Raw genomic sequence first — 27,890 nt, forward strand, 5'->3', positions numbered from 1 at the left:
ATTCGAGTAAAGCCCGTTCGAGTTCCACAGAGACACAGGCCAAGGTGTCAGACATGTTGAATACTCCTAAGTCCTAGGCGGGGTTTATACAAGTTTAAGTTCTCATTAGATTAATATTATCATGCTCCGCTGCTTCGAAACATGCTTGAAGACAAGTAGCCTACATAATAGAGGCCTTCAAAATAATGCTGTATAATTTCTGCGCTTAAGGTCTGCTATGGATTAAAGCACACAAATTAGTATCAAGTTTAAAAAAAATGATAAGTGTTTTCATGGCAACCATTAATATTGATCTTTGTCTTTGTGTATTAAATTTAATTGGATACTAAGAAGCCTTAGGTGGCAGCAGACTTACCAGAGAAATTGTCATTTATTACGTAGTTCTGAGCGTGCGCACATTACTGAGACAACGGATTTGCCCAAAGTCTGCTGCCACCTATCGTCCCAAAAGACCTCAATTGTAGTGAAGATTGTTACCTACAACAGCAAAAACGAAAATGCTATTCATGTTTAGCTAAAACTCACAAGGAGACATACTTAGGCATCATGGCACCTGTGTTATAAGGGATTCGTTTGGAGTCGCTTTTGGTTAGAATCCTACTGCAGCTTTCGATAGTTTTGAGAAACATTACATTGTTTTGTTATCCAGAATTTGAATCTGAGAGACAGTTCATTAAGTGATGTTGTATTCCAGTTACGGCTTTGTATTCCTGTGTGGACATAATCGATCCGGATTTCGCTGGCAATATATGCAAGATGACACATCCAAAAGCAAAACATAATACCAGATACAAATGTGTGTCAGAAAGTTTTATTCATCTAGACATACCTACAACTACTACATACAAGTGGTCACAATCACCAACATTTTCTTAAGCCGTATTAAAACATCACTATGTAAGACGTGGTTCTTGACTAATTAATAACTTTAAAAACTTGTTAAATATTGCAGTGTAATTGTTTGCTATTATTGCCGATTTTGTGTTATATAAATTCACAATTTTTATTTAACGGACTTATATAACTTGCATGATTACTTCAAGCTTAAAACTATACTATTGTTTAGTACCGATTTGACCACAGTTATGGAAACATTTTGAAACTCAGTATATCAAAAACTCGATCTTTTGAAACGAAATGTTCTAATGTTTGTGTGTCTTTATACATCTACATTTATATGTGATTTAAACAATCAAACGGTTCCGACCGAGAATAAAGTTTGGACCTGAAGTTCTGCGTTGGTTTCCGATTCAAGTTGACATATTATTATTTATAACATTTGTACCAACTTGATATTACTATTAAAAGCTTTAAAAACTAACTGATATCCAATCTGCAGCATTTTATACATACTAAAAAGACAATAATTTGCCGTGTTTGCTCTTACATTAAAAGACAACCTTACACACTTAAAAGACAATGTTTGCTGTGTTTGCTCTATTATTAAAATACAATATACCTTTAACATACTAAACAATACAATATTTGGGTGTGTTTGCTCTAACATTAAAAGACAAATACCTTTAACTTTGCTGTGTTTACCGTGCATAACATACATACTAAAGAAAAAGACAATGTTTGCTGTGTTTTTAAAGTGCTCTAATTTTAAAAGACACAAATCCTTATACATACTAACAAAAATACAATTTGCTGTGTTTACCGTGCTCTAACATTAAAACACATCAATCCTTATACATACCAAAAAAACAATGTTTGTTGTGTTTGCCATGTGCTCTAACATTAAAATACACCAAACCTGATACAAAGAGACAATACTAGTATGTGTTGCTGCAACGCGCTCTAACAAACACACCAATCCTTATACATACTAAAGAGACAATATTTTGTTGTTGTTGCTACTTGCTCTAACATTAAAACACACCAAACCTTACACATACCAAAATGACAACATTTGTTGTGTTTGTCACTTGCTCTAATGTTAAAAAACACAAATCCTTCAATACATATTAAAAGACAGTATTAATTGGTTGTGATTGCCCAAAACACACAAATCCTTATACATACTAGAGACAATCATTGCTGTGTTTACTAAACGTCCTCTAACATTAAAGTACACATCTAAAAACGTGAAGATGCCAGACTGTTGCTGTCCGGCCCTGAAGAGACATTGTAAGTATTTGCTTTATTAAGTACAAATGATTGGTATTAAACGTCTAGTCAACTTCTTTAGTTAAGCTTCTATTGCCTTAAACCAAACATACTTCCATCGTAGGGCCCATGATCAAAGTGTATAAAATTGCATTATTTTAATCCGCTTGATGCAATGACAACAAATAAATGCAACTTGCATTTTCCTGATAAAATTTGTGATCACTTTCTTATCTACTTTTTCTTTTGATTTAATTTGAGATGGTTTATTAAAAACCATAGACCATCGGTTGATGCATTTTATGGTTTGAGTGGGAAATTACCTCTCTCTCAAAAACTATGTTACTTCAGCGGGAGCCGTTTCTTGCAATTTTATCAACAGCTCTCCATTGGTCACAATCAAGTTAGTTTTTATGCCAACAATTAGTTTGAGTAATTACCAATAGTGTCCAGGGCCTTTAAGCTTATGTCTGTGTGGAACTCAAACGAGCTTTACTCGAATGTAAGACTGTAGACAACAGCATGGCCATTGTCCCAGCCATACAGCAGCTGGTCACGTGGGTTATACTCGATCGATGATAGGCTCCCGTACTTGATGATGAAAGGGACATTGACGAATCCTTCGAAGCCACTGTCAGTGTCCATGAAGAAAGCCACCCTAGAGTCGTACCTAGTGACACTGATAAGACAGTAGACCTTCTTACAGATGATGAAACAGTTCCCAACACGGTTCTTCGGGTAGGCGCTCTCCACTGTACGCTCAAACTCCAGAGTTTCTTCATCTACTTTACTAACGACCAGCATCTCCAGATCGCTACCGTACATCACCCAAAGTCCACTTTCATCTACGCTCAGGTCCATCTTCGGAACATCATTAGGGCCGGTGTAAGGTTGTCGATCGAGGGGTGTATCTGACGAAGTGTTTAGTGAAATCACCTCGTCATCTGGAGAGATGGTGACGTTATTGGAGTCGGGTGGTGAGTTCCAAGTGATCTTAGACAGTGTCTTGTCTATCCTTTCTCGCGTCCGTGTGTAGTAGCTACCATAATAATAATCATCGATACGCTCTTGATATTGAACTCTTTCCTCGGAGTAAGCAAAGAGGGAGCCATTATAGATGATAGCCTCTTCGATGTGTTGGAGAGCTTCTCCTTCAATTGAATTGGTTTTAGACCTCTGGAAGGCACCCACATTCATACTACCTCCAAACGGAGCAGTTTGACTTGAGGAACCATACCTGCAAAAATATGGAAATTGATGTTAAAATAAGTGTGTTTGACACACCTCAGTTTGATAGCATCCCTGGGGAGACACATTTTGTTATTTCCTTTGTCCATGTAGTTAAAAAACCTCCTTTAACTCTGTACAAACTTCCTTGTGGAGCACCCCAGTCTTTAGAATTTCCTTCTTGTGATCTATTTTCTGATTTGTTCACAGTCCCCATATGGTAGTGAATAATTGGAAATCACACAGCTCGGTTGCATTCCCTGTTATGAGTTTCATTTGTTCTGTACAGTTATCATATTCTTCAGGACTGTAATAATGACACTGTGTGGACTTGTGTTAGTACACATATTGTTTCAAGTCCCTATACCTATGTAGACTTATGTTGTTATCAGGTCCACATGTATATAACGTAAATTAACAATGTTAACTTCACAAGTACAAGAAGTCCAATGCGAACGTTCCAATCGTTGTGTGTCACTTCCTAAACTTACCTGTGATAATACACATTGTCTGGATTCACTAGCGGGTCCCTGACCCACACTCCATGTTGATCCAAATTTCCTCGTACAGTGTAGGGTTCTGAAATGGAGACTAGTCTCCCGCAGCTATCTGTGGTAAGGAGAGATGGTTACCACACACTTGTTATGCATTTTGTGAAGTATGTAATTACAGATGTAGACTTGTTTTCAGACGTTGGTCTAATTTCATCCTTGCAACACATGCAGATAATGTAATCAATGTAGTAGCAAAGAAACCAACGGAAACAAAAACTTTGAGAGAAATTTAATTTTTTTTATGTGAGAGAAAAATCCCAGAAAAAAAACTATTCTGTTAATGGAAATCTCAGAAAAGCGAAGTTACACAGTAGTAGCCAAGAACCCAACGGAGTGAAAAAGAGAAAGGAAGTTTCAGTTTAAGACGTGGGAGGGGAAAACCCAATCCACATAGTACCCCTAGTTGGTTTTGAACCAGGGTCCGATAGAGGTTTAAGCTGTTATAAATAATACCATTACGCCAACCCGGCCACTTGCGGGTCTTAAGACCGGTCTCCCCCTCGACACTCTGGCCTTGACCATACAACACTGCCGGGCACTTGTTTTAACTTAAAAGTGGCAGATAATACTTAACCTTGTTTTGCCTTCTCTGGCCAATTCTCTGGCAGTGTTTGATCACCGTCTGAACCCTGTTCGGTACCGGGACTCACAGTCGCTGTTCCCACGGCAGGAGGAGGCTGTCCAGCGTTGCATGTCCGAAGCTGACCAGACAACTCAGTGATTTGCTGCTGCAAACCGCCTAGGCCATCGCTGTTATCAAGCTCTATCATGGTATCCACAACAGTGCTGATGTTTGAAACCTTTGGTGAAGCAACATGAATGAAACAAACTAATCATTTGAAACGAAACATTTATTCACCTGAAACCAATGTCTAGAGTTCAGTCACAAAATGAGGTGTGAACAAAAGCCAAAAGCAATGCAGAAAACCCTTAAACTGCGAAAAGAAATTTCTTATGACTGTTGTATGAATTGTTTTTAAAGGGAATCAAACTGCGTGATTAAGCTTAACATAATGTGTTTTGTTCAAAGTTCACACTCCTATATCTTTCTGTACCATTACTAAATTAATTGTGTTATTATAATACTGATGTTACCCTCCACAGGGTTATGGGGTATGTTCCAGTTTCTGAGAAACATACACTACAATACAATACAAAAACAGTAAATAAACACTCTGTTCTCCTTTTCCATTACGTCTCTTTAGTTATTAATACTAACTTAAAGCATGGTCCATACTACGTGCGAAAGCGAAACAATGTGTGTCACGGACTAAATTTAATTCGCAACCAACAATACGAATTACAGTTGACTAGTGGGTAACCCCTGCGAAACATTCGCTGCAAAATTCGCATCTCTTTTTTATTCTCATTCTCAGGAAGTATGAACCGGGCTTTAAGTTTCTACTCTTCAATATTTACATCTCTCATAATGGCCCGAATTCTCCCTAATTGTACAGCATCAGATGCGATCCCTTGCCACTGCTGCAGTGTGTACAGCGCAGAAGCCATACTACGAACATTCTGGCGTACGCCCTCAATCTCAGTCCGGGTGACTAGAAGCTGTCCACCCTCCATGAGGGTGAATTTCTCGGTAGCTTCGTCTAGGTTGTCCTGGAAGGTAGCGATGAGGTCTGATTGCCATGTTGCCTTCTCGTATAGTTGACCAACCTCAAGTGTCAGGTTAGTTATCTATTCATAACCAAAACAAGTGAGAACCTGTTATTCTGTTTTAACTAATAATTCGGAATTTATATCAAATTTCATTTGAATATTTTAGTAATTATTTGAGGTATATTCCACTTCAAGTTCACAAAGAAACGCAAGTTCGACTCTATCACCCCGGAACTCATCACACTTCACTGGCTCCCCATCCAACAAAGGATCGACTTCAAGGTCATCGTTCTCATGTTCAAGGCCTTACATCAACAAGCCCCTCATTACATCATAGACATTCTGCAAGTTGGTGCTGAACGGAGACTCCTTCGGTCAAACAGCTCCTGTTCACCATACTTTGTAGTTCCAAGAACAAGTCACATCACTTTTGCCGATAGAGCCTTCTCGGTATATGGACCCAAACTCTGGAATTAACTTCCCAATCACATCAGGGACACAACATCACTCAACACATTCAAGGCACTTCTGAAAGCCCACTTGTTTCAGGAGGCCTACCATCAATGACTTGTTATTTCTTCTGTGCCTCAGCGCCTTTGAGCAAACTTTTGATTTAGGCGCTATACAAATTACGTTTGATTGATTGATTGAGAGGTTCGTTTTCGCAGCTGCAAGATTGTAACAAATAATGGTTTCTGCTTTTGGCCAGTGGTGACCAATCAATCGAAACACTTCTGGTTACGGATAAACTCTGATAAGAAAAAATGTTTGAACCATTTCTAAATAGGATGAAAAACAAATCCAACGGGAACAATGCATAAGAAATATTCAATTCAACGTTAGGAGATATTTATGAAATCCAAAGTCTTACCCAATGTCGAATCTCCAGTAGTTTCTCCGAGTTGTTTTGTGTTTGATAGTCCGTACATACTACGGGAATGGGTGTTTGGATCGAGCAACGACAGGGGGCTTCCCCTGGTCGATCCCCGGTCAGGTGGTAGTTAGTCACCTGTTCAGTCACGTGGTCAGTCATGTAAGGTGCGGGGTATGTTGTTGTTTGTGGTCCTTCAGCTGTTGTCTGTAAGGAAAACACGGTTATTATCATTGTTAGTTCATGTGTCATCTTTAATAATATTATTCTTTCTTCTTTTCTTTTCTATTTCTTTCATTTCTTCACTTGTTCGTTATTCAGGTTTTTTTAACAATAGTACATTTGTAACGTATTTCTTGTATTTTTTTGTAGTTGTAATGATGTTTGTTAGAAATTTATGATGGAGAGGTGCACGGGTCATGGTAGTAAGGAGCATGATTTGTTATTTTGTTATGTCTGCTTGCTTGCTTGCTTGCTTGCTTGCTTGCTTGCTTGCTTGCTTGCTTGCTTGCTTGCTTGCTTGCTTGCTTGCTTGCTTGCTTGCTTGCTTGCTTGCTTGCTTGCTTGCTTGCTTGCTTGCTTGCTTGCTTGCTTGCTTGCTTGCTTGCTTGCTTGCTTGCTTGCTTGCTTGCTTGCTTGCTTGCTTGCTTGCTTGCTTGCTTGCTTGCTTGCTTGCTTGCTTGCTTGCTTGCTTGCTTGCTTGCTTGCTTGCTTGCTTGCTTGCTTGCTTGCTTGCTTGCTTGCTTGCTTGCTTGCTTGCTTGCTTGCTTGCTTGCTTGCTTGCTTGCTTGCTTGCTTGCTTGCTTGCTTGCTTGCTTGCTTGCTTGCTTGCTTGCTTGCTTGCTTGCTTGCTTGCTTGCTTGCTTGCTTGCTTGCTTGCTTGCTTGCTTGCTTGCTTGCTTGCTTGCTTGCTTGCTTGCTTGCTTGCTTGCTTGCTTGCTTGCTTGCTTGCTTGCTTGCTTGCTTGCTTGCTTGCTTGCTTGCTTGCTTGCTTGCTTGCTTGCTTGCTTGCTTGCTTGCTTGCTTGCTTGCTTGCTTGCTTGCTTGCTTGCTTGCTTGCTTGCTTGCTTGCTTGCTTGCTTGCTTGCTTGCTTGCTTGCTTGCTTGCTTGCTTGCTTGCTTGCTTGCTTGCTTGCTTGCTTGCTTGCTTGCTTGCTTGCTTGCTTGCTTGCTTGCTTGCTTGCTTGCTTGCTTGCTTGCTTGCTTGCTTGCTTGCTTGCTTGCTTGCTTGCTTGCTTGCTTGCTTGCTTGCTTGCTTGCTTGCTTGCTTGCTTGCTTGCTTGCTTGCTTGCTTGCTTGCTTGCTTGCTTGCTTGCTTGCTTGCTTGCTTGCTTGCTTGCTTGCTTGCTTGCTTGCTTGCTTGCTTGCTTGCTTGCTTGCTTGCTTGCTTGCTTGCTTGCTTGCTTGCTTGCTTGCTTGCTTGCTTGCTTGCTTGCTTGCTTGCTTGCTTGCTTGCTTGCTTGCTTGCTTGCTTGCTTGCTTGCTTGCTTGCTTGCTTGCTTGCTTGCTTGCTTGCTTGCTTGCTTGCTTGCTTGCTTGCTTGCTTGCTTGCTTGCTTGCTTGCTTGCTTGCTTGCTTGCTTGCTTGCTTGCTTGCTTGCTTGCTTGCTTGCTTGCTTGCTTGCTTGCTTGCTTGCTTGCTTGCTTGCTTGCTTGCTTGCTTGCTTGCTTGCTTGCTTGCTTGCTTGCTTGCTTGCTTGCTTGCTTGCTTGCTTGCTTGCTTGCTTGCTTGCTTGCTTGCTTGCTTGCTTGCTTGCTTGCTTGCTTGCTTGCTTGCTTGCTTGCTTGCTTGCTTGCTTGCTTGCTTGCTTGCTTGCTTGCTTGCTTGCTTGCTTGCTTGCTTGCTTGCTTGCTTGCTTGCTTGCTTGCTTGCTTGCTTGCTTGCTTGCTTGCTTGCTTGCTTGCTTGCTTGCTTGCTTGCTTGCTTGCTTGCTTGCTTGCTTGCTTGCTTGCTTGCTTGCTTGCTTGCTTGCTTGCTTGCTTGCTTGCTTGCTTGCTTGCTTGCTTGCTTGCTTGCTTGCTTGCTTGCTTGATGCTGCATGCCCTGCCTCCCAGTAGTTTTTTTCCCTTCTTTTCTTGTAAGGGCATGCTGTATGTGAGAAGGTATTATTCAAGCCGGGAGCCTATAACAAAAGAGGACAATAGGGTCCACGGTTCGGGAAAGGTCCACAGTTGGAAATTGTGTATAAAACCAAAGAGAGCTGTTGCAAAAAAAATGCTTAATTAACGAATGAGGGATAATAGGAAGTCTATGGGCTAAAGTTTGCGTAAGTCTGTCTACAAAGTAGTTGAAACCGAGAACATGACAAATAGAACCAAGTGTTTTGAAAAAAAAGAGAAAATACATCTTCCCTTCCCACTTCCGTTTATAAACGTCGAAAAAAAGGTCAACTAGCAGAAGAGCAAAGCAAAATGTCACGATTTACCATGTAACGTGGCCTTGTTTGTGGAAGTGTATCATGCAACTACAGAAGGATTGCCTGCTATACAAAATTCCCCGAATGAGAAACGGTGTGCTCCTTTGTTTACTTTTGGTATTAATCCAAACATATATAACCACAAAAACTTACTTGGTAAAAAACACTGTTGAGAGCTGTTGATACTAAAATCAATGTTGAAAATGCAAGTAACGTTATTTTTTTCTTCAGAGAAAGGGGTAATTTTTTTTATTAAAAAAAAAAGAATCTTATGAAGGTTTCAGGCATGAATCCTTTCTCAGACGTATGAAAGCATAGTTGTTTGCAACTTTTTTGTCTTTCTTCGATTGAGTCCAAAGTTTCACATGTTTGTTGATACACATGCAGGGATACTCCAAGTGAGGAGGCTGGTCTTTGTAATTTTACCAATAGTATATAACCCTGCCTTTAAGCAACTATGAACATACAAAAAACGTTTTGGTATACATAATGATATGTATTGAATAGAGTGTGTATTGTGTAAAGCTATTCACATTGGGAACGTACCCGACGTATCCTCCAGGCAAAGGTGCTGAGGTGAAGTTTGTTTATCAAGAGTCTGCTCAAACGGAGCCCTTCTTTACAAACTAAAAATGGTTGTATTGTCATGATCAATGCTGGATTGTGTGGGACATGGAGCTATAAATTGTTCTGCACGAGCGCACCCTCCCAGACACGGACAGAGGGCACGGGGTGCAGTAATAATAATAATTTATTGAACTTATATTGCGCTCTGTCCAGGACCATACCAGTAAGAAAATTAAAAATATGAAAATTAATCCATCCGAAAACAATCAAAATGCGTAAACTACAGCAAAAATCCATAAAAAAGTTACAGCAAATAACAGTTAGTAAAATTTACATCAAACAAACAAAACAGACTTAAAAGTAACTCGATGGATAGACCTAGTTTTGACTTGACAAAGATAAATAGACCTAGTTTTGACTTGACAAAGCACTAGGATTCATTCTAAGATGAGTTTTCATTGTCAATATTTATGTTCACTTGTTTGGTGACATCACACTTCACTTAGCAGTTTAGATTAGTATACAGTTTAAGATCAAAACCCAACGTTTCGATCAGTATGTCTGCATTTGAATCAACGTTGATCGTTTTTCGGCTTTAATTGAAGAACACAAAATGTTTCTGTTCTGACCATTAATTTAACAAGGAGCCAGTTATGTAGATTTACGTTTTTACAGTTTACATTATTTGTTTAAAAATATTCAAATTAATTATTATACAAAACATCGTGTTAGCTATGGTTGGAATGTCATCGCTGGGTATAAGTCGCTATTTATATTGAATTTAAAAAACAAGAAAATCAACATTTTATTCGAAAGCAGCAGCTGCAAGTTAACTTAACTATCAGCCCCACAAACACATCTCAGTGTCTTATGATAATTTTCTATATACCAAGCACATTCTGACATACTTCTCCTGTTGGTGGTTCTGTTGTTGATTTCTTTGTTTTATTTAATATAAACAGTGTATCCAATGTTTGAACGTGTTAAGCGGTATAAAACATCGGCGCGGAGAGTGGGGCGTTGGTCACAATTTTATTGTCGAGGTGCAGCCCCCTTTTCGACATTTTAGCTCGCGCTCCCCGCACCACTCTCACAATTCAAATGTAAGAGTGATTTCTATTATTAGCCCCTCAGCTCATTAACATAATAAAATCATTATTAATAAGCATTTGTTGCGCCTAATAAGAGATGTTCAAGAAACAATACAATACATGTATATCTGATGTGGTGTCCCTGCCGCTTTTTAATTAGTGTAATTACCCATGCATTGGCGGAATGGAGCAAATTGGCTGATACTGCTAGCAACGCCATCATCTTGAAGGCTTTCATCGCCGCCATGTTGGAACAAAACACAGTTGTCACAATTCTGCTGTTCTGAAATAGAAACAATATAACAAAGTTATGAACAATAAATTCGTTCCATTTTGGTACACTCTACAAACATTGAAAAACAAACCAAAATAAGCATCAGACACATTCAAGTGAAGACAAAAACGAAATGTTAGGGATTTGTTGTGCGGGGTTACTATGGTTATTCTTGTTGGCGTAGTCTCACATCGTCATTTTGGAGTAAATTTCAATCTCGCGAAATGAATTGTTCCCATTTTGCACACGCAATATTAAACCACCACTCCCCTGTACACTTACCTTATAATAAGGATGCACTCTGTTGAGCCACTGTCGATTTGCATGAAGTCGTAAAACCGCCACAAATGTCTGGTCGTTCGGTTCGAAAATGCTTATGTATAGAATTCGTGGCACCTAGCAACATTCCCATGCATCTAATTAAAGGTTGCGTGCTAACAAAAATCCCCTTTTTGGAAAATGTCATTTTCACTGAGGTCGGTGAGGATTCTCCGTGTCAAAAGACTTGAATCAAGTCGGATCCTAGGTTTGGGATAAACGTTCACAATGTTCATACTAACGTCATATTCGGATTGACGCCTAGTATATGGAACTGAGTTGAGCCCTATTTGCATGCAATGCTAAGACCCCACTCTCCCCCCCCCCCAACCCCCCCCCCCCTTTTTGTTAACCTTCCTTTTAAGTTTCAGGGCTTTTGTGCGCATTCATATCATGGGTTTCTTTCGGGAACGTTTACACCATACGTCATTTTGAGATTAGGATTTTAGTCTCTGAAACTGAATTGTGCACACAATGCTTAAATAAGTCAGATTTACTCGCTAGATATACTTATAAAGAAGGTTACATTGTTTGTTTTTGCTAACAAGCACTTTACTTCATCCACCATACATAAACTGACAAACCTGAAGAACTTCGAGATCGATCGGCCATTTGGGTCAGGAGAGAACAATTAAAACCCGATTACACATGACATCATCATTTAAAAAAAAAAAAAGTAATAAAACGCTCGCTAAGCGATTTGGACAATTACTGAACAGAACAAAAATTTAAATTCACAGATTTGAAAATAACTTACAGGGTTAAGGTGGAAGTCAATGTAAAGGTGAAAGACTTCCCTTGAAACATTATTCCATGAAATGCTTTACTTTGTGAGAAAACATTAAAACAATTATCAGTTCTCGATAAAAAAAAATCGAGAAAAGGCGAACGAAACGTGCAGAAACAAGGGTGGATTTTCCCTTTATTTTCTCCCAACTCCGATGACCGATTGAGCCTAAATTTCCACAGGTTTGTTATTATTTTTATATATAAGTTGTGATACACGAAGTGTGGCCTTTTGACAATACTATTCACTGATTGTGTGCGATTGCTTTAACAGGAAATTGATTTTATTTATTTATCATCAAATATAACATTTCAATGGGTGTTTTCTACATCATCATATTTAGACCGTTGTTTATGTGATGTCCACGATGTTTTCAATGTTCTCATGTAGGCCTATGCTACTCGTTAACTACCAAGGCAACTGCCATAGGACCGACTTGCCTTTAGTCTTCCTGCTCAGTCGAAAATGCTAATGAAGTTCGTGTTATTACATTAGCTGTGTACAATGGACAGCAAATATTGCGTGCTTGAAAATATCCCCTCGTTGAAAAATACTGTACATTATTGTTTAATGTTATTTTCACTGTGATCGGTGAGGCTAATTATTCTGCGTCAAGGTTGGTTAGACTTGAATGAAGTCGGATCCCTTGCTCTGACGGTAATTGCATTCCATTCGTTTTACAATTACTGTTTCTTTGTTATCAATCTGTCTGTTTATTGTTATAAATGTTGTAGTGTTTTGTCTGAATCAAGGCCAGTTTAAATTTCCCAAGTGTGGGATTTTGAAGTTCTTATCTTATTATTATCTTAGCGAGGCTTATTTGTATGGATCATCATCATCAGCTGCATCTCAGTCCTGTGCAAGTGTGGTGAAGGTGTCTCGGTGGTTGACTCGCCCTCCGGCCAGGTGTTCAGAGTGTCCGTGTCCTCTGCTCCAACGGAACGGTCCTGGTCGGAGCTACCCTGCGCCGCCGAGGGAGGTGGTGTCAGAGGCCGCTCCGAGAGGAGTTGGTCCTCTTCTTCCGGCCCGACCCCCATGCAGGAAGAAGAGATCTCTCAGTTCCGGCGGACGAGGTGAAGTTGCGGGTTCTGGTGCGTCGCTTCCGGCCTCTTGCCGGTGTTGTCGGTTCGTTGGTTGCCTCCGAAGGTAGGAAGGGAGAAAGGGGTCGTTTCGGGCTGTCACAACGCCCCATTCCATATGGCTTGTCTCGCTCTGGGTTCGATGGAATGGTTGGAGGGCGTTCCGAGTGGTCGCAAACCTCCCCCACTCCATCAGCTCCTCCTCCAGTGCCGAAGTGATGGTCGGATTGTCTAGTCCGTACCCTGTCATCCCAACTCCGGGTCGGCTCCGAGGGGATCCATGCCGCTGAGGTAGGCGTAGAAGCACGAGGGGCTGCTCTGAATGTAGATGTGTGTTGGGTGTGTGATTGAGTGTCGGACGAGACGGCTCCGAGGGGATCCGTGCGTCTTGAAAACTACGTTACTTCAGATGGAGCAGTTACAATGTTTTATACTATCATCAGCTCCCCTTTACTCGTTACCAAGTAGGGTTTTATGCTTAGAATTATTTGAATAGTTACCAATAGTGTCGACTGCCTTTAAAAGCAATGCTGCTTTCCTTGATAGGGTGGGCTGCAAAATCCATTTGTGCTTTGTGCTTGTGCGATCAGAATTGTGCTTAATATCCGATTATGCGATTGTCAGTTTGTCCTGAGAGAGATTGGAAGCTCCATCCCTCTTATAGATGGTAGTGCTTCGCTCTGAAACCCTTGCGGGTTTGTTTCAGTGACCAGGCACAGGTAGCCTGTTCAAAAATCCGTACAGCTCTTGGGAAAAAAGCTATAAAGGTACCAGTCAACTCTGCTCTGGTGAATGGTTGCCTGTGGGTATGGTTGCGTATCGTTATGTTATGAACCTCTTCACGTGTTCCGGAGGTGTCTCGTTGAGAACTTGTATTGCTTCAAAAAGTCACAGTAATCAATTTGGGAAACGCACGTGACACACTTGGTAATATACTGAACGACATAAAACCTGATTTAGTAACGAGAAATCTGTGTGAGAACGGCTCCCTCTAAAGTAACGTAGTTTCTGAGAAAGAGGTAATTATTCCACTCAATTATTTGAACCTTCTCAAAGACTTCGGTCCTGAAGTCTTTTTTTAGGCATCTAACAGCACACGGATTTTGTTTTTATGAGTTAAGGCCTACATAAAATAAATCGTACGTTTACGATGATATTTGGACTGAAAGAATTAAATAAACAAAGTTACAATGAGCTCACTGACCCGACCAATTTCAACACACACACAAACATGCCATGGACATCGTTCTGTGTATTTGATAATATGTCAGCCATGGTCATAGAAATAACACTAAGGGTGATTGACGTCATGCCAAAAACTCGGAATAATAATAACCTCAACACTTTGTAAAATATGTCTAGAATAACAGATGTTAAATGTTAGATGTTAAACTCTATCCCATAGAGTGGTTGAGTTGGTAGTGTCTAACCAAACATTCTTTTGGGCTTCAACTGAATGTGAGAGGTACGTGCTCAAAGTGGGAGTGACAAGAACATCTAAACTCCACTAAAAAGTGAATTATTGTTGGAACGCCAGGTAAGACCCTTTCTATTACTTATGTTTAGCACTGAATGAAGTGACAATGTGTCCAATATATAGCCTAAATATTGTTGTTTATTATGGTAATATGGATCTAATTCGATTGTTAAAAATCAAAATTAAGTCACATGTCAAAATGGCTCTCTTTACGGAGAGTTGAGTCTATGAGCATGGGGAAAGTTGAACATAGGACTTAGCCATGATAAAATATAATTTTCAGAATTCATTAAGAAAATTGTTGGGAATAATTTTAAAATTGCAGTTTGGATCAACATATTATTAAAATTATGGGTACATTTCAATTTTACCGTGGATCAACCAATTTCAGAATGTTTGTTCTGATTTCTAAAGTCCCATTGATTGTTGTGTGGTTCAACTTACCCACACTGGTGTCTCAACTCACTCACAGTTCAGGACGGAGAGTTGAGCCACTGTGCAATTTTTTATCAAACATGCACTTTCGTGTGGCAGGAGATTCCGTGTTCCCCGGAGAATAGTATGGCAAACTGTTTGTAAACTACTTCTTATAGCGCCCTCTTGTGAATCATCCTCATCCAAACAAGTGTTTACTTTTCCATTATTTAGGACATATCTGATGCGACATCGACACTGATTTACTATAAGAATAATGACCCTCGGATGAGCACGGCTAAAGACATGGCAACAAAAAGACAAGCTGAAGATTTAGCCATTGATGGCGGTCTTTCTGGCTGGATTGCAGTCTTTACCAGATGGTTGTCCCTTTTTCTCTGGGTAGTTCTTTTTAAAGGACTAGGGGTAATGTTACCTTCATTGCAACAACAGTTTGTAACCTCTACAACGCTTTTGGGTTGGATTATAACAATGGTGGGCACTACTATGGGATTGGCAGGTACGTACTTTATTTAACGTAAACTTTTCACGTAATTAAGCTAAAGTTTCACTGCGATTTTTGTTTCGAGTCCAAAAGTCACATTGATTATTAAAATGTTAACAAAAATAATAGCAAACACAATCAAAAATGTGGATTGAACTAGTGTACTTTTGTTTGGTTTCAATTTATTTGTATGACAACTTTATTTATTCACTTTAGATTTTAAAAGAAATAAATAAAATAAAAAAACTCTGAAAAGTAATATTTCAAGAAACCAGACAAGATAAGGGTTGTAAAAATCTCCTTCTGTGACTCTGCAGGTCGGACAAATAAGAAAGACAGACACTAAAGGGACGTTTTGGTAAAAAGGCAGTACAAGAAAGGGGGAACATAGATCGTACATACTAAATAATACAACTAATTTATATCACGTCAGTTCCGGAAAAAGCTATTCAAAGGTGCATCAAAGGATGTGTAGACATTACTTGGGCAAAACAACCTGCTTTTTCTTAAACAACCTGCCTTTTTTTTTAAACCAAAAAGTCACAAGAAGTTCAACCCGTCGCGACATGGTTTAGTCACGTACATACATGCTATAAAAGCATAATGCTATATAGCTCTAAGTATACAAACCATGTACAACTATTGAGGATCAATCCACCATTACTGTATAGAACACAAAGAGTAACTGGATGGCTGGTTTTCATTTTGAATAATAATACACCTACCATTAAGTTTGTGTAAAAGGACCAGTCTGCAGGGCAGAAACATTATGAAATCTATAACTCGCTATTATAATGAGTATAACTAAAACGTTTATTTAGTGACATAACTTTTATTATTGTATAAACAGCATCTTAAAATGATTTAAAGGCAGTGGACACTATTGGTAATTGTCAAAGACTAGCCTTCACAGTTGGTTTATCTCAACATATGCATAAAATAACTAACCTGTGAAAATTTGAGCTCAATTGGTCATCGAAGTTGCGAGATAATAATGAAAGAAGAAAACACCCTTGTCACACGAAGTTGTGTGGGTTTAGATAGTTGAGACATAGTTGAGATAGTTCGAGACATCAAGTTCTAAACTTGAGGTCTCAAAATCAAACTCGTTGAAAATTACTTCTTTCTCGAAAACTATGGCACTTCAGAGGGAGCCGTTTCTCACAATGTTTTATACCATCAACCTCTCCCCCATTATACTCGTCACCAAGACAGGTTTTACGCTAATAATTATTTTGAGTAATTACCAATAGTGCCCACTGCCTTTAATAAACAGGCTGGTAAAACAGTTTTTTTATTGAAGACTAATTGATGAGAAAAAATAACAGTTGAACATAATATACAACTACTGCCTCCACATGGGGATTGAAGTGCTGAACACTATTGGTAAATACTCAAAACATTTTTTTAGCATAAAACTTACTTGGTAACGAGCAATGGCTGTAAATGGTACAAAACATTATGAAAAACGGCACCCTTCTGAAGTAACGTAGTTTTTGAGAAAGAGGTAATTTCTCACTCAATTTTTTAAACTTTAGGTCTGAAGCCTTTTATTTGCATCTGAAAGCACAAACAATAATTGCGTAAACGGGGTATTTTTTCTGTTATTATTCTTTTGCAATTCGATGAAAAATTGAGTCAATGTTCACAGATGTTTTGTTTTATGCATTTTTTTATGTGGGATACACCATGTGAGAATACTGGTCTTTGTCACAATAATACTGAAAGTGTCCATTGCCTTTAAAGGCTCAAGTACTTTTTATAGGACAACAAAAAACAATATCCACAGATTTACTTTAAACATACACAGTTTGAAGATAATGATAGTAGAAAGCTTCCCTGAAAATATTACTTGCTGATGTGATGTAGCTTTTGAGAAATGAGTAAAACAATGTCTCGAAAATAATGTTCGTCTCAGTGATCATGAGACGAAAATTATTTTAGCATGTAAAAACGTTTTTTTCATGACATTGTTTTACTCATTTCTCAAAAACTACAGCACCTCAGCAACTAATATTTTACGGTATGCTTTCTACGATCGTTATCTTCAAACGCTGTAAGTTTAATGTAAATCTGTGGACACTGTGTTTTGTGTTACAAAAAGTACCCAAATCCTTTAAAAGAGTGAAAACTAGAACAACAGTAGCAAGTCCTCACAGTTCCGTGTGCAAAATAGGAAGTATTATGTCAAAATAAAAAATAAATATAAAAAAACACGGAGACCGCCATCATAGTACTTAGAGCTCAGTTGATAGAGAACAAGTGTCCTCGGACAACCTGTTTCGCCGCAGATTCTGTCCATAAATGGAAATTAAACATGGGCTGGAAGAGGAAGTTTCAAAAGAGGGCGCTGCCAGAAGAAGTTTGTACGCAGTTCGCCTTATTGTGGGGGGGGGGGATCTCCTGTACTACCGGCACGTTAATCTGAAGGTCGTTGGTTCAAAACCCACTCTATTCAAGTTGCCTTTGTTCAACACAAAATCAAAAGTATGTACGTGTGTGTCTTTGTGACAGTGTCGATAAAATGAGAGAGCATGGCTGTTGCCAGCTTGGTGTTTGATCCCCTTGTCGGAGTTTGCCGAGTTCCCTTGACTGTAAAACTGGACAAACAATCAAGCAAACAAACTACTAAAAGTACTATTACCGTTACAGCAGTTTAACTGGGTGTACCGTGCTTAACGGCAGTGGACACTATTGGTAATTACTCAAAATATTTGTTAGCATAAAACCTTTCTTGATTACGAGTAACGGGGAGAGGTTGATAGTATAAAGCAATGTGAGAAGCAGCTCCCTCTGAAGTGTCGTAGTTTTCGAGAAAGAAGGTATGTTCATCGAATTTGATTTCGAGACCTCAAGTTTGAATGTGAGGTCTCGAAATCAAGCATCAGAGAGCACACAACTTCATGTGACAAGGGTGTTTTTTCTTTCATTATTATCTCGCAACTTCGACGACCGATTGAGCTCAAAATTTCACAGGTTTGTTATGTTATGCATATGTTGAGATACACCAGCTGTGAAGACAACTCTTTGACAATTACCAATAGTGTCCACTGTCTTTAACTTTAGCAAGGTTATAAAATGTAGCAATGTCTGACAAGATTTTGCAAGAGAACTTGGACAGTAGATTACAACCATGCTTTACAGTTTACCTGGGGACCCTTGTTAATTTGATCTCGTGTGAAAGGGGTTTAACTCGTTTATGATATTATTACAGCCCCAATTGCAGGGTTGATTGGCAGAAGTATTGGGTTTGGTGTTACCATCATGATATGTGGAGTAATGGTCGGTGTTGCAGGCGTAGCTGGGTCATTGGTAACAGGTATCGGCCAGCTAGCTGTTGTGTGGCTACTACTGGCAGGTAAAATAACATATTTCTCAAGAAGACAATCAGAGCATACTGCTGATCGAAACGTCGAGTCGAAACCAATGGCTCTTTGCAGAACCATCCCCAACTCATTTAGACATTATCATTACATGGATTTACCGCAAACCTTAAAAAAAATAATACTGTATTTCCACCATAATTCTTCTTTACATTCTAAATGTTTTTGTTCCAATTGTATACAGTTTGCTTGAATTAAGGACATACCAAACGTGGATAAAATGATGCCTGGAAAATGGGTTTAGTTTAGACCCTTGTGGGTCTAAATAAGAACTCTGCGGTTTTTAACAAAGTAATTGCTGGAGATAACAATTCCGAAAGTTCTCGACAAAAACGCCAGTCATATAATAAATGAGTAATGTGACCACACATAGCACTGTTGGGCGCATGGCCGTTTTAAAAATCATTTGACAGTATTAAAGCATCAGCAAACATTTGCTCCACCATCTCCTGCACAACATTTGCAGTGAAAACATGGACGTAACGTCACTAATTTGTACCGTATTCGCATTCGCAGGAAGTATGAACGAGGCTTTATAATGGGCTTTGGACAGGAACAACGTTTACTTATATGCTCATTCAGACGCATAACTTAATTATAATACTCTTTGAATGTACAGGTCCTGGAGTTGGAATAGCACATTGTCTTTCTACGGCGGCTATTGGCAGAAAGTTTACTAAGACGTTAGCAACAGCCGTTGGAATTTCGAAGTCGGGTTCGTCCATCGCCCTTCTGGTAACTGCGCCCCTTACCCAACTGATACTGGAAACATACGGCTGGAGGGGAACAATGTTGCTAATCGGAGGTGTGTCGTTTCATCTCGCCGTGTGTGGCGCCCTGATTATAGCTACAGATACACGTCAAACTGATGACTATCACGTGATACGACAGGATGAAATTCAACCCGATGATGGAAGTTCCCATCGATGTAGCTCATGTTGCAAGTTAGTCTTCCAAAGCTTAGATTTGGAACTTCTCGCCAATCCGCTTTTCTGGGCCGCTTCGGTTATTACCTGTAGCAGTTACGCAAGTTTTGACATGTGGGCAATATTCTTTGTATCGATGGCTCAGTCGAAAGGAATTTCCCCTGTAGATGCCGCTATTATTGTCACCATTGCAGGTGTTGGTAATTTATTAGCCAAAGTCGTCCAAGGTTTTTTTGTTAGTCGATTAACATTGTCTTACTGGGGTCAGTTGTGTATAATTTACTGCATACAAGCTACGATATTCTACGCAACTCCATGGTTAAACTCGTTTTGGCTTTTGGCGGTGTCATCTTTTGTGCAGTTCTTTTTCTCCGGACTAAATTCTGTCATTACAGAACTTTTTTTTAAGCAAATCATGGGAGCTGATTTGCTGGTTGGTTTATATGGATGGCTCGGTCTTGTGTTAGCACTAGTCTACTTCAGCACTGGTTTCCTTCCAGGTAAGTCAGTACAAAAACTTCCAAGCTAAACATAGACGTACACTTTGTTTTCACAAGCATTTTAATATTATTTCCAAGAGGCAACCATTATTTTTTGGCGCAACATGTTATGCTTAGACAATGAGCCGAAATACCGGTACACCTGACATTTTGTGACTGGTATCTTCGCTCATTTCTGCTAAGCAGAAATTGTTAAGCTGATAAAAAGGTTTTTGTTACTTTTTTCCATTCTAAAAACACACTGTTCACACTGTTTGATGACAATGCTGGTAGAAAGATTCCCTTAGAGTATTACTTGCTGAGGCAATGTAATTTTTTAAGAATGAGTAAGTGTCATGACAAAAGAAAATTGTCTCAGGAGACAAAAATCAATTAGCATGTAAATCGTATTTTTACCAGTACTGGTAGTATACCAAGCTTCTCAAAAAAATTACTATAGTTTCACATTCACAAACGAAATGCGCTCGTTCTTGTTTTATAAAGCTTACATGCACGCAGAAATCACTTTGCCATTGTGGCTGATGATTATGTGTGCCCCCCCCCCCCCCCCCCAGGAGAGACACCTCTCCAAACTGTGTACAAACTTCTTCTGATAGCGCCCTCTTTTGAACCCTCCTCTAGCCCATGTTAATTTCTCATTGTGGGAGAGAGCTGATTTCCTACGTCGCCGTAATGATCTTTCCCAATGACGCAAAATAGGCACAAAAGCTCGTCTACCTCTACTCGCCCTAATTGTTACAAATTATTTTGTTTCGCTTTTAGGTTTGATATTCGACTTGAGCGGACACTACGATTGGGCATTTATCTTCATTGGTATCCTGCTATCAATTCCTTTGATTCCATTGTTTATCTTAAGATGTAAGAATGTCGTGTAAAGAGAATCATGAAATAATGTGCCACCAGTGTGTTAGACTCGGTTCCAAAGTGATCTTGGTTTAAAGGCAGTGGACACTATTGGTAATTACTCAAAATAATTATTGGCATAAAACCGTACTTGGTGACGAGTAATGGGGAGAGGTTGATAGTATAAAACATTGTGAGAAACGGTTCCCCCTATAGTGACATAGTTTTCGAGAAAGAAGTAATTTTCCACGAATTTGATTTCGAGACCTCAGATTTAGAATTTGAGGTCTCGAAATCAACCATCTAAAAGCACACAACTTCGAGTGACAAAGGTGTTTTTTCTTTCATTATTATCTCGCAACTTCGACGACCAATTGAGCTCAAATTCTCACAGTTTTATTATGTTATGCATATGTTGAGATACACCAAGTGAGAAGACTGGTCTATGACAATTACCAATAGTGTCTACTGTCTTTGAGTCGTCCTCATGGTACTCGATACATTATTGTCTGAAACAGCGCCCTCTTGTAGATAAACCTGCGTCATTAGCCGAAGTTAGAGCGTGTGATAGAAAATTAATCTGTGGGGATATCGGCGTGGCTGGTGCAGAGTTCATAAGCGCATACAGTCTAAGACTTGAAATAAAGTCTACCACAGTGTGTGACACTGTTTTTCCATGCTTCAATTTTATGATCTTTTAAAATATTAAAATTTATAGCAGCACATAACCGAGTTTTTAGCAAGAAGTGTGTATATAAAGTATTTTTGTATTTTAGTGTTTGAATATCTTGTATTTTATATTTGTACTTAAATAATAAGTCTTTCATAAAGACCAAGAAACCGTATCCAGTCTCTATCCACTTCAACAGCCCCAATCATATCCACTTCAACAGCCCCAATCATAGTGTCAATTATGTTGAACTTTTGGTGATTGAAGCTTGCAATGGTGATGACACACACCGCAAGAATATAGAGAATCACACTGGATTCACCAACTCAAGACAGTCAAACCCTTTGGACTTAACATAAACACTGGTGTTAAATAACTTCCCATTACCCTCCACTTCACTCCTGCCTGAGTGACTTATATGTTGTATTATATTCTGTAAATAAAGTATAAATTATTTTTTTAAGTAGTTTTTATAAATGTGTTACTATAACTATCTCATGTAAGTAACCCCCCCCCCCCTTTTCCACAGGTCACTCATACCTATTTATTTTTTAATACCATCCTACAATGCATTTACCACTTTTATGGTCCAGTAATCCTTCCTTCCATATTAAACATCCTTTGTCCTCGCCACTTTACTCCTATTAGTTCATAGCCACCAATTGTTTCTGAAGTAGAAACTTTGATTGGCTGTTATTTCCCGCTTCTTTCTGGATCCTTCCCTTAATCCCTCTCCCCTCTCTTTTTTTATAAATGGATATGTGTTTGTTTGTACTTGTTTTATGCGTGTGAAGAAGGTCCGGTTTGGATCGAAAGCTAAGGCCATCTACCCTATTCATCATAATTGTACTTAAATCATTAATATTTTTTTATTTCTAAATGGTTTTCTTTAATTTTAAAAATAGTATATTTTATATAATTCTTATGCTCTGTAATTTTAAACGCAATTCAGCCTCTGGCTGCCAAGCTCAAAATTGATCATCGAAGTTGCGAGAAAATGATGAAAGTAAAAACACCCTTGTTGGGCGGATAATTATTTGTGTGCTTTCTGATAGGAATTTTGAGTGACATTACCTATTTCTCTGCTGGCCGTTTTGCTCCTCCGTGTAAAGTTGGCGGGTGTTTCTACGTCCCTAGATATGGTCCTATTTAGCTTGGAAATTTGTGGAGTGCCATGAAAACTGTCGACAAGTCGGTTTGGGGAAAAGGTCTAAAAAGACACATTTTCTGAGTGGTTTTACTCTGAGGTAATTATTTGGAAAAAATAATTCCAAACGGCTGACCTGCCAAAAATTAAAAAAGAGATGTGAGGTTTAGTGGTCTGAAATATTGATTGGTTTGCTGCTGGGTGGGAGACTATACCTTTGGAGAATTTTCGAAATTCGAACATTGTTTTCTATAAAGTGTTATTATAGAGGTGACCGGTATGGCAACAGCGCCCTCTTGTGAATCAAGACCTCCTCCAGCCAGTGTGTACCTCCTAGGGACAAAATCCACAATGACACCTGCCTACCTCTCCGGACCCAATAAATTGTTGTGATTAATTTTAATAAAGTGTCAACAGGTAAAGTGTTTCCGAGTGAAGACATCTGCGCATCGTCTAAGTTTTGACCAAGTTTCCACCAATCACTCACACCTTTTTGGAATTCACAACTTTCATGAGGGGTGTGTGTGTCATCACAACTTTGAATTTTTAAAAGATGTATGTCATTGAATACAAACTTTTACAAAAACTTGTAGTGAATTTTGTGTTGCGCAATACAACAGAATTGCAAAAGGCATATTTTCTTTAAAATCTATTTTCTTAAAATCATTAACAAACTTTAGTGTTTACTTTATTTTGTCCAACCATGATGGTCCAACGGCATGCGGAAGCTGCACAATAGCATACAACAGCCGTCGGACCAGTTCCGTAAATTATTTCACACTGTTCTGTGTGCATTTGCTACCACATCGTGTATGGTGCGTGTAGTGCATGCATGCAATTCCCACATATTATCACCTCCATTTCCGACAACTACTGTTCAAAAGGCGAGCTAAAATTGGACTCTTCTGTTGAGAATACCTCGATACCCTGCACCATTTTTGGAAGATAAGGTTTAAGATGGAGGACGAAGTTGACGAAGGAGAAGTATCTAAAGTTCGTATCCTGGAGAGTTTACGAATTAACATTGGTGAGTGAGTTTTGTTTTACTTCAGTCATGCTTTTTGGTGGAGTGTTATGTCCAAACCACTTTGCAGACTTGTGGTGCACATTTTAGGCCAGAGTAAACTACCTTGCTCATCATGGAGTTCTACCTCTCCGATCGAGGGGTGGTAGAGCTGAATATCATGTTCATTGTTCATTGTATGTTGATCAGGGGGTGTGGGCAAATATGGTAAAACATGAACAAGTTGCTAACGTTAATTGTTGTGTTCTTCTGAACTATTTCCAACTATCTAAACAAATTGCATTTGGTTGGTTGGTGGTTGGTTGGTGATTAATCTGTGTTTAGTTAATTTTGTAGTGACTGCATTTCTACCTCCATGTAACTGGTTCCTTGCTCTATATATAATGATAAATAATACCTAATAGGCCAACCCCTGCCATGCCTGTCTCAAGTTATTTGGTGTCAGTAAAGACTGGGTAAAGTGTGACTGTGTATTATCCATTTGATACTGCAATCAAACTACACTGTAGTGTAGAGTTAATTGACAGGCACCCACGGTGGCTAATACTAATAGCAGCATGGGCAGAACAGTGTATTGTGCCTGACTGTAGTTTGGTGAAGTGTGCAATGGTAAAATATTTTTACACTAATGTTCACAAAACTACTCTAATCCACAGCAGTAGTGCACAGGGCTTGCACCTTCTTCTAATTCATTACTCTGCAACACTTAGAATGTGAGGAACAATTAATTATTATAAAAATGTGTTGCTCAAGGACACAAGTGCCAGGCAGGCCACGACCGAGACTCAAACCCACAATGTTTTTTTTATTAAACTCAGCACTAGACCCGTCGGCCACGACAAGCTAGCGCAACCTCTTTATAATTACCATAATCTAAATGAGTTGAATATTCCCTAAGCTAAGTTGTGTGTGTAATGTGATAAATTGATACTCAACATTATGAAAAAACAGGCCTACACAACGAGTTACTGTTAATGCAATTAAAGAACACAAGACCACTGGACGTCTGGTTAGTTTAATGGCCCAACACCAATTAATAAAATCCCTGGCCTCGGGATTGCAGTCCAGTGATAATTAAGAGCCTCTGAGGAATAATCGGTCACTTGGCAATTAGGATGGAAGTGGAATTAGAAACGCAATTAGGAATTTCCCAAGTGGGAATATTTTACCTGCTTTTTTTTTTGCTATTTTTGTATCGAGAATTTGGAGGACTCAAATGAATCATGATTTTTAATTTTTTTATATACATTTTCCGATACAGCAACTCAATAAAGCGTTAGGTACATGTAGGCCCTACAAATTATTAAAACAGTATTGATCCCTAGTTATTCTACACTTTAAATTTTAAAATTCATAGGCCTACTCTTGAGTACTATGAGTTCAGCAAAGCCAAGACATAGGTCTATGGTATGTTATTTGATCAGCACTTCTCTACAAACATTTCATTCTGGCAATGGCATGAATGATGCAAAAAATAAGATTTTTTGCCGTAGGTTGTGAAGGTTTTGTCTATGTTATTGGCAATTCTTGCCTGTGTACATAAAACGTGTACGTTGGAACCGTTGGAACTGTGTATATTATTCATGCCCTCCAAGTTGATGATAAACATTATAAACTTCCGGCTTCATCTTTCTGAAATTCTTATTCATTCTCCATGTCATTGCCAATCACTGCCTAAATATGCTTTTTCTAAGGTACACGAAACATTCTGACGGGAGCCTTGGACATGTTCCATTCCTATCTCCATATCTGACTTTAGTGTTTAAAAGTAGTCTTTTATTTTGTATTGGTCTAAGCTTATAGATTGTTTTTTTGACATCCACTCGTATTGTATTTTGAATCTACTCTTTATGATATTTTAAATGTTGTAAAACGCTGCATAGTTGGTTTAAATAGCATTGGTGTTTATAATTATTATTATTGTTTATTTGACCTCAACAAATACAAATTAAGCACAGCAATTAAGTTAAACGATACCACAACAAACCAATCAAAATAATAACGAATACAATAATTATTCAAGCAAAAAGCACACAATAAAAAAGTTTAATTAATTTAATCAATCTAAATAGGCCCAGAGGCCTAATATTATATTCCCTCACAGTTCATGAAAAACATTTAATTGTCAAATTTCAATCAAGATCTTTCTATTCTGGTCATTTATTTTCATCTTCAAGTCTGTATGAAGTTAAAATTTGCTCATATACATGTAATAGAAAAGTAGACATTGTGGTCAACTTAAACTTTTACTGCCAGTGACTATCACTGCATTTTCTTGCTAAATTTGCCTAGGAATCAGCATTTATGCCAAAACCAAACAATAAACCCATTCCACCCACAGCAATTGTCTTGGTCCCCTGTGCTTTTGCCATTTTCTATTATGACAATGCCTTTTGCCAAGGTAGTTCCAATTCAACATTTTCCTCATAGAATTGCCCCTTACCATAGGGAAATTGTTGGGCCCCCTTCAAGAGTAAAGGTCAGGCCTGAGACTTCACAGAGGCAACGAAGGCAATTGCCTCCTACATGTCCTTTGGTCATCATTGCCTTGGTGCCCTTAAAATGCTCCAGTACAAATTTATAATTACCTCATTGGGTGCCCGTTACTTGGAAGAAAATGCATTGGTGCCCTGCAGGCCTGGAAGGTCAAGGCCTGTGTTAGTGAACACTCTAAAATTAAGTTTTAAATATGTTATCTTTTTGGTCTGTTTGCCTTAGTTGTTGCTCTTTACAATTAGTTGTTTACCAACATGGAACTTTGAACTTCTAATTTCAATTAAAATGTGGTTGAAGTAGGCCAGTGTAAAAGTCCACTAAAGAAAATGTAATTAATTATCTTGTTAATACTTGTTGGCCTATAAAAGTGTTTACATTTTGTACTAACATTCATATTGACAAAGTGGAAAAAAAACTCCTGTTGATCTCAAGCTTCCTGTGTGTTTTTTTAATTTTTTTATATTTTTTTTTTACCTTTTTTCAGAAATAGGAGGATTTATAAGGTTCTTTTTATTTTTTATTTGATGTATTTTTTTGTCAAGAAAGAGTTCTGAGCCAATCTACAATTTTGCTGGCTATATTCAGAACTTAGAAACTCTCTGGGTAAATTTTATTAAAATCAATCGTTGAAAGAATGATGCTGAGACTGATGTGAAAATACATGAACAAATTAGTTGTGGCTTCATAAAAGAATGATAGCAGGGTTGATCAACAGGTATATATTTGTTTTTCCTGGCCATACATTTAGAAAGAATAACAAGCAGAACATCGTACGTACATTTGTACATGGGGTGTGTAAGCTGACGAAGTTACACTGTCATCAACCAAAGTGTTGGCCTCTATCATTATCATCAATGGTAGTAATACAAAAAAAGCAAAACATACGTAAAATGCTTGTAGGCTTCTGCCCACAGTCGGCGGTGCTGGAAAAACCGCTGGCCATTCAAGATTTTCCAACCACCACTGGAAGAGTTTTCTCGATTTAAGACCACCACATAGTCTCAAAGTAGTGTAAATTAAACTTGCAAAATACATACATTAAAATACCAACCATTCAAAGGTTTTTTCGTCTAAATGTAAAATTGGGTATTACTGTAATCAAAATGGTATCCAAAGCAGCACTGATCCAAAGAATAGACTTTGAGTCTTCTTTATGTAAGAGTCTACATTTGTGATAAATATATGGGAAAAAAAATCTGCCACTAAAGAAATCCTGGGCAGAACCATTTCTTACTGACTGCTTCACTATTTAAAGGAACACGTTGCCTTGGATCGGACGAGTTGGTCTATACAAAGCGTTTGAAACCGTTTGTTATGAAATGGATATGGTTAGAAAGATGTTTTAAAAGTAGAATTAATGATCCACACAAGTATCACTCAAAACTGTACAGTTTTCTTTTTACGTCGCAAACTATCACGGTCGGCCATTTATGGGAGTCAAAACTTTTACTCCCATAAATGGCCTACCGTGTTATTGGACGAGGTAGAAAGAAAACCACGCAATTTCGAGGCATATTTGTGTAGATCATTGTATTCTACTTTTACAACATCTTTCGAACCGTATGCATTTTATAACAAACGGTTACAAAACGCTTTTTATA

General features: G+C 38.6%; 3 protein-coding genes across 5 annotated transcripts in view; 2 read left to right on the forward strand and 1 right to left on the reverse strand.

The window, feature by feature from the left end:
* Nucleotides 1–2,593: 2,593 nt before the first annotated feature.
* Nucleotides 2,594–14,868, reverse strand: LOC139945001 (noelin-like). 3 transcript variants are annotated; one of them, XM_071942227.1, is made up of 7 exons: nt 14,826–14,868; nt 10,616–10,729; nt 6,373–6,579; nt 5,310–5,579; nt 4,465–4,690; nt 3,828–3,945; nt 2,594–3,346 (listed from the first exon to the last, which is right to left on the reverse strand). In XM_071942227.1, the coding sequence occupies exons 2-7, from the start codon at nt 10,691–10,693 to the stop codon at nt 2,602–2,604; spliced, it is 1,644 nt and encodes a 547-aa protein (XP_071798328.1). In that variant the 5' UTR covers nt 10,694–10,729; nt 14,826–14,868; the 3' UTR covers nt 2,594–2,601. The 3 variants fall into 3 exon arrangements, with proteins under 3 accessions (XP_071798328.1, XP_071798325.1, XP_071798327.1); XM_071942224.1 differs by lacking the exon at nt 14,826–14,868 and adding an exon at nt 11,003–11,250; XM_071942226.1 differs by lacking the exon at nt 14,826–14,868 and adding an exon at nt 10,882–10,985.
* On the forward strand, nt 14,293–22,566 carry LOC139945003 (monocarboxylate transporter 12-like). The gene is made up of 5 exons (XM_071942229.1): nt 14,293–14,441; nt 15,030–15,315; nt 18,515–18,658; nt 19,303–20,109; nt 20,872–22,566. Exons 2-5 carry the CDS (start codon nt 15,084–15,086, stop codon nt 20,982–20,984), a joined length of 1,296 nt encoding a protein of 431 aa, XP_071798330.1. The 5' UTR covers nt 14,293–14,441; nt 15,030–15,083; the 3' UTR covers nt 20,985–22,566.
* A 1,007-nt stretch (nt 22,567–23,573) lies between these two features.
* The window catches only part of LOC139945158 (ras GTPase-activating protein 3-like), a 57,504-nt gene continuing 53,187 nt past the window's right edge, over nt 23,574–27,890 (forward strand). The window contains exon 1 of the mRNA XM_071942439.1: nt 23,574–23,796. Within this exon, the coding sequence (XP_071798540.1) occupies nt 23,727–23,796 (70 nt within the window). The 5' untranslated portion in view covers nt 23,574–23,726. The remainder of the gene's footprint in view (nt 23,797–27,890) is intronic.

The sequence above is a fragment of the Asterias amurensis genome, chromosome 12 (genome assembly GCF_032118995.1).
Source record: "Asterias amurensis chromosome 12, ASM3211899v1".
NCBI lineage: Eukaryota > Metazoa > Echinodermata > Asteroidea > Forcipulatida > Asteriidae > Asterias > Asterias amurensis.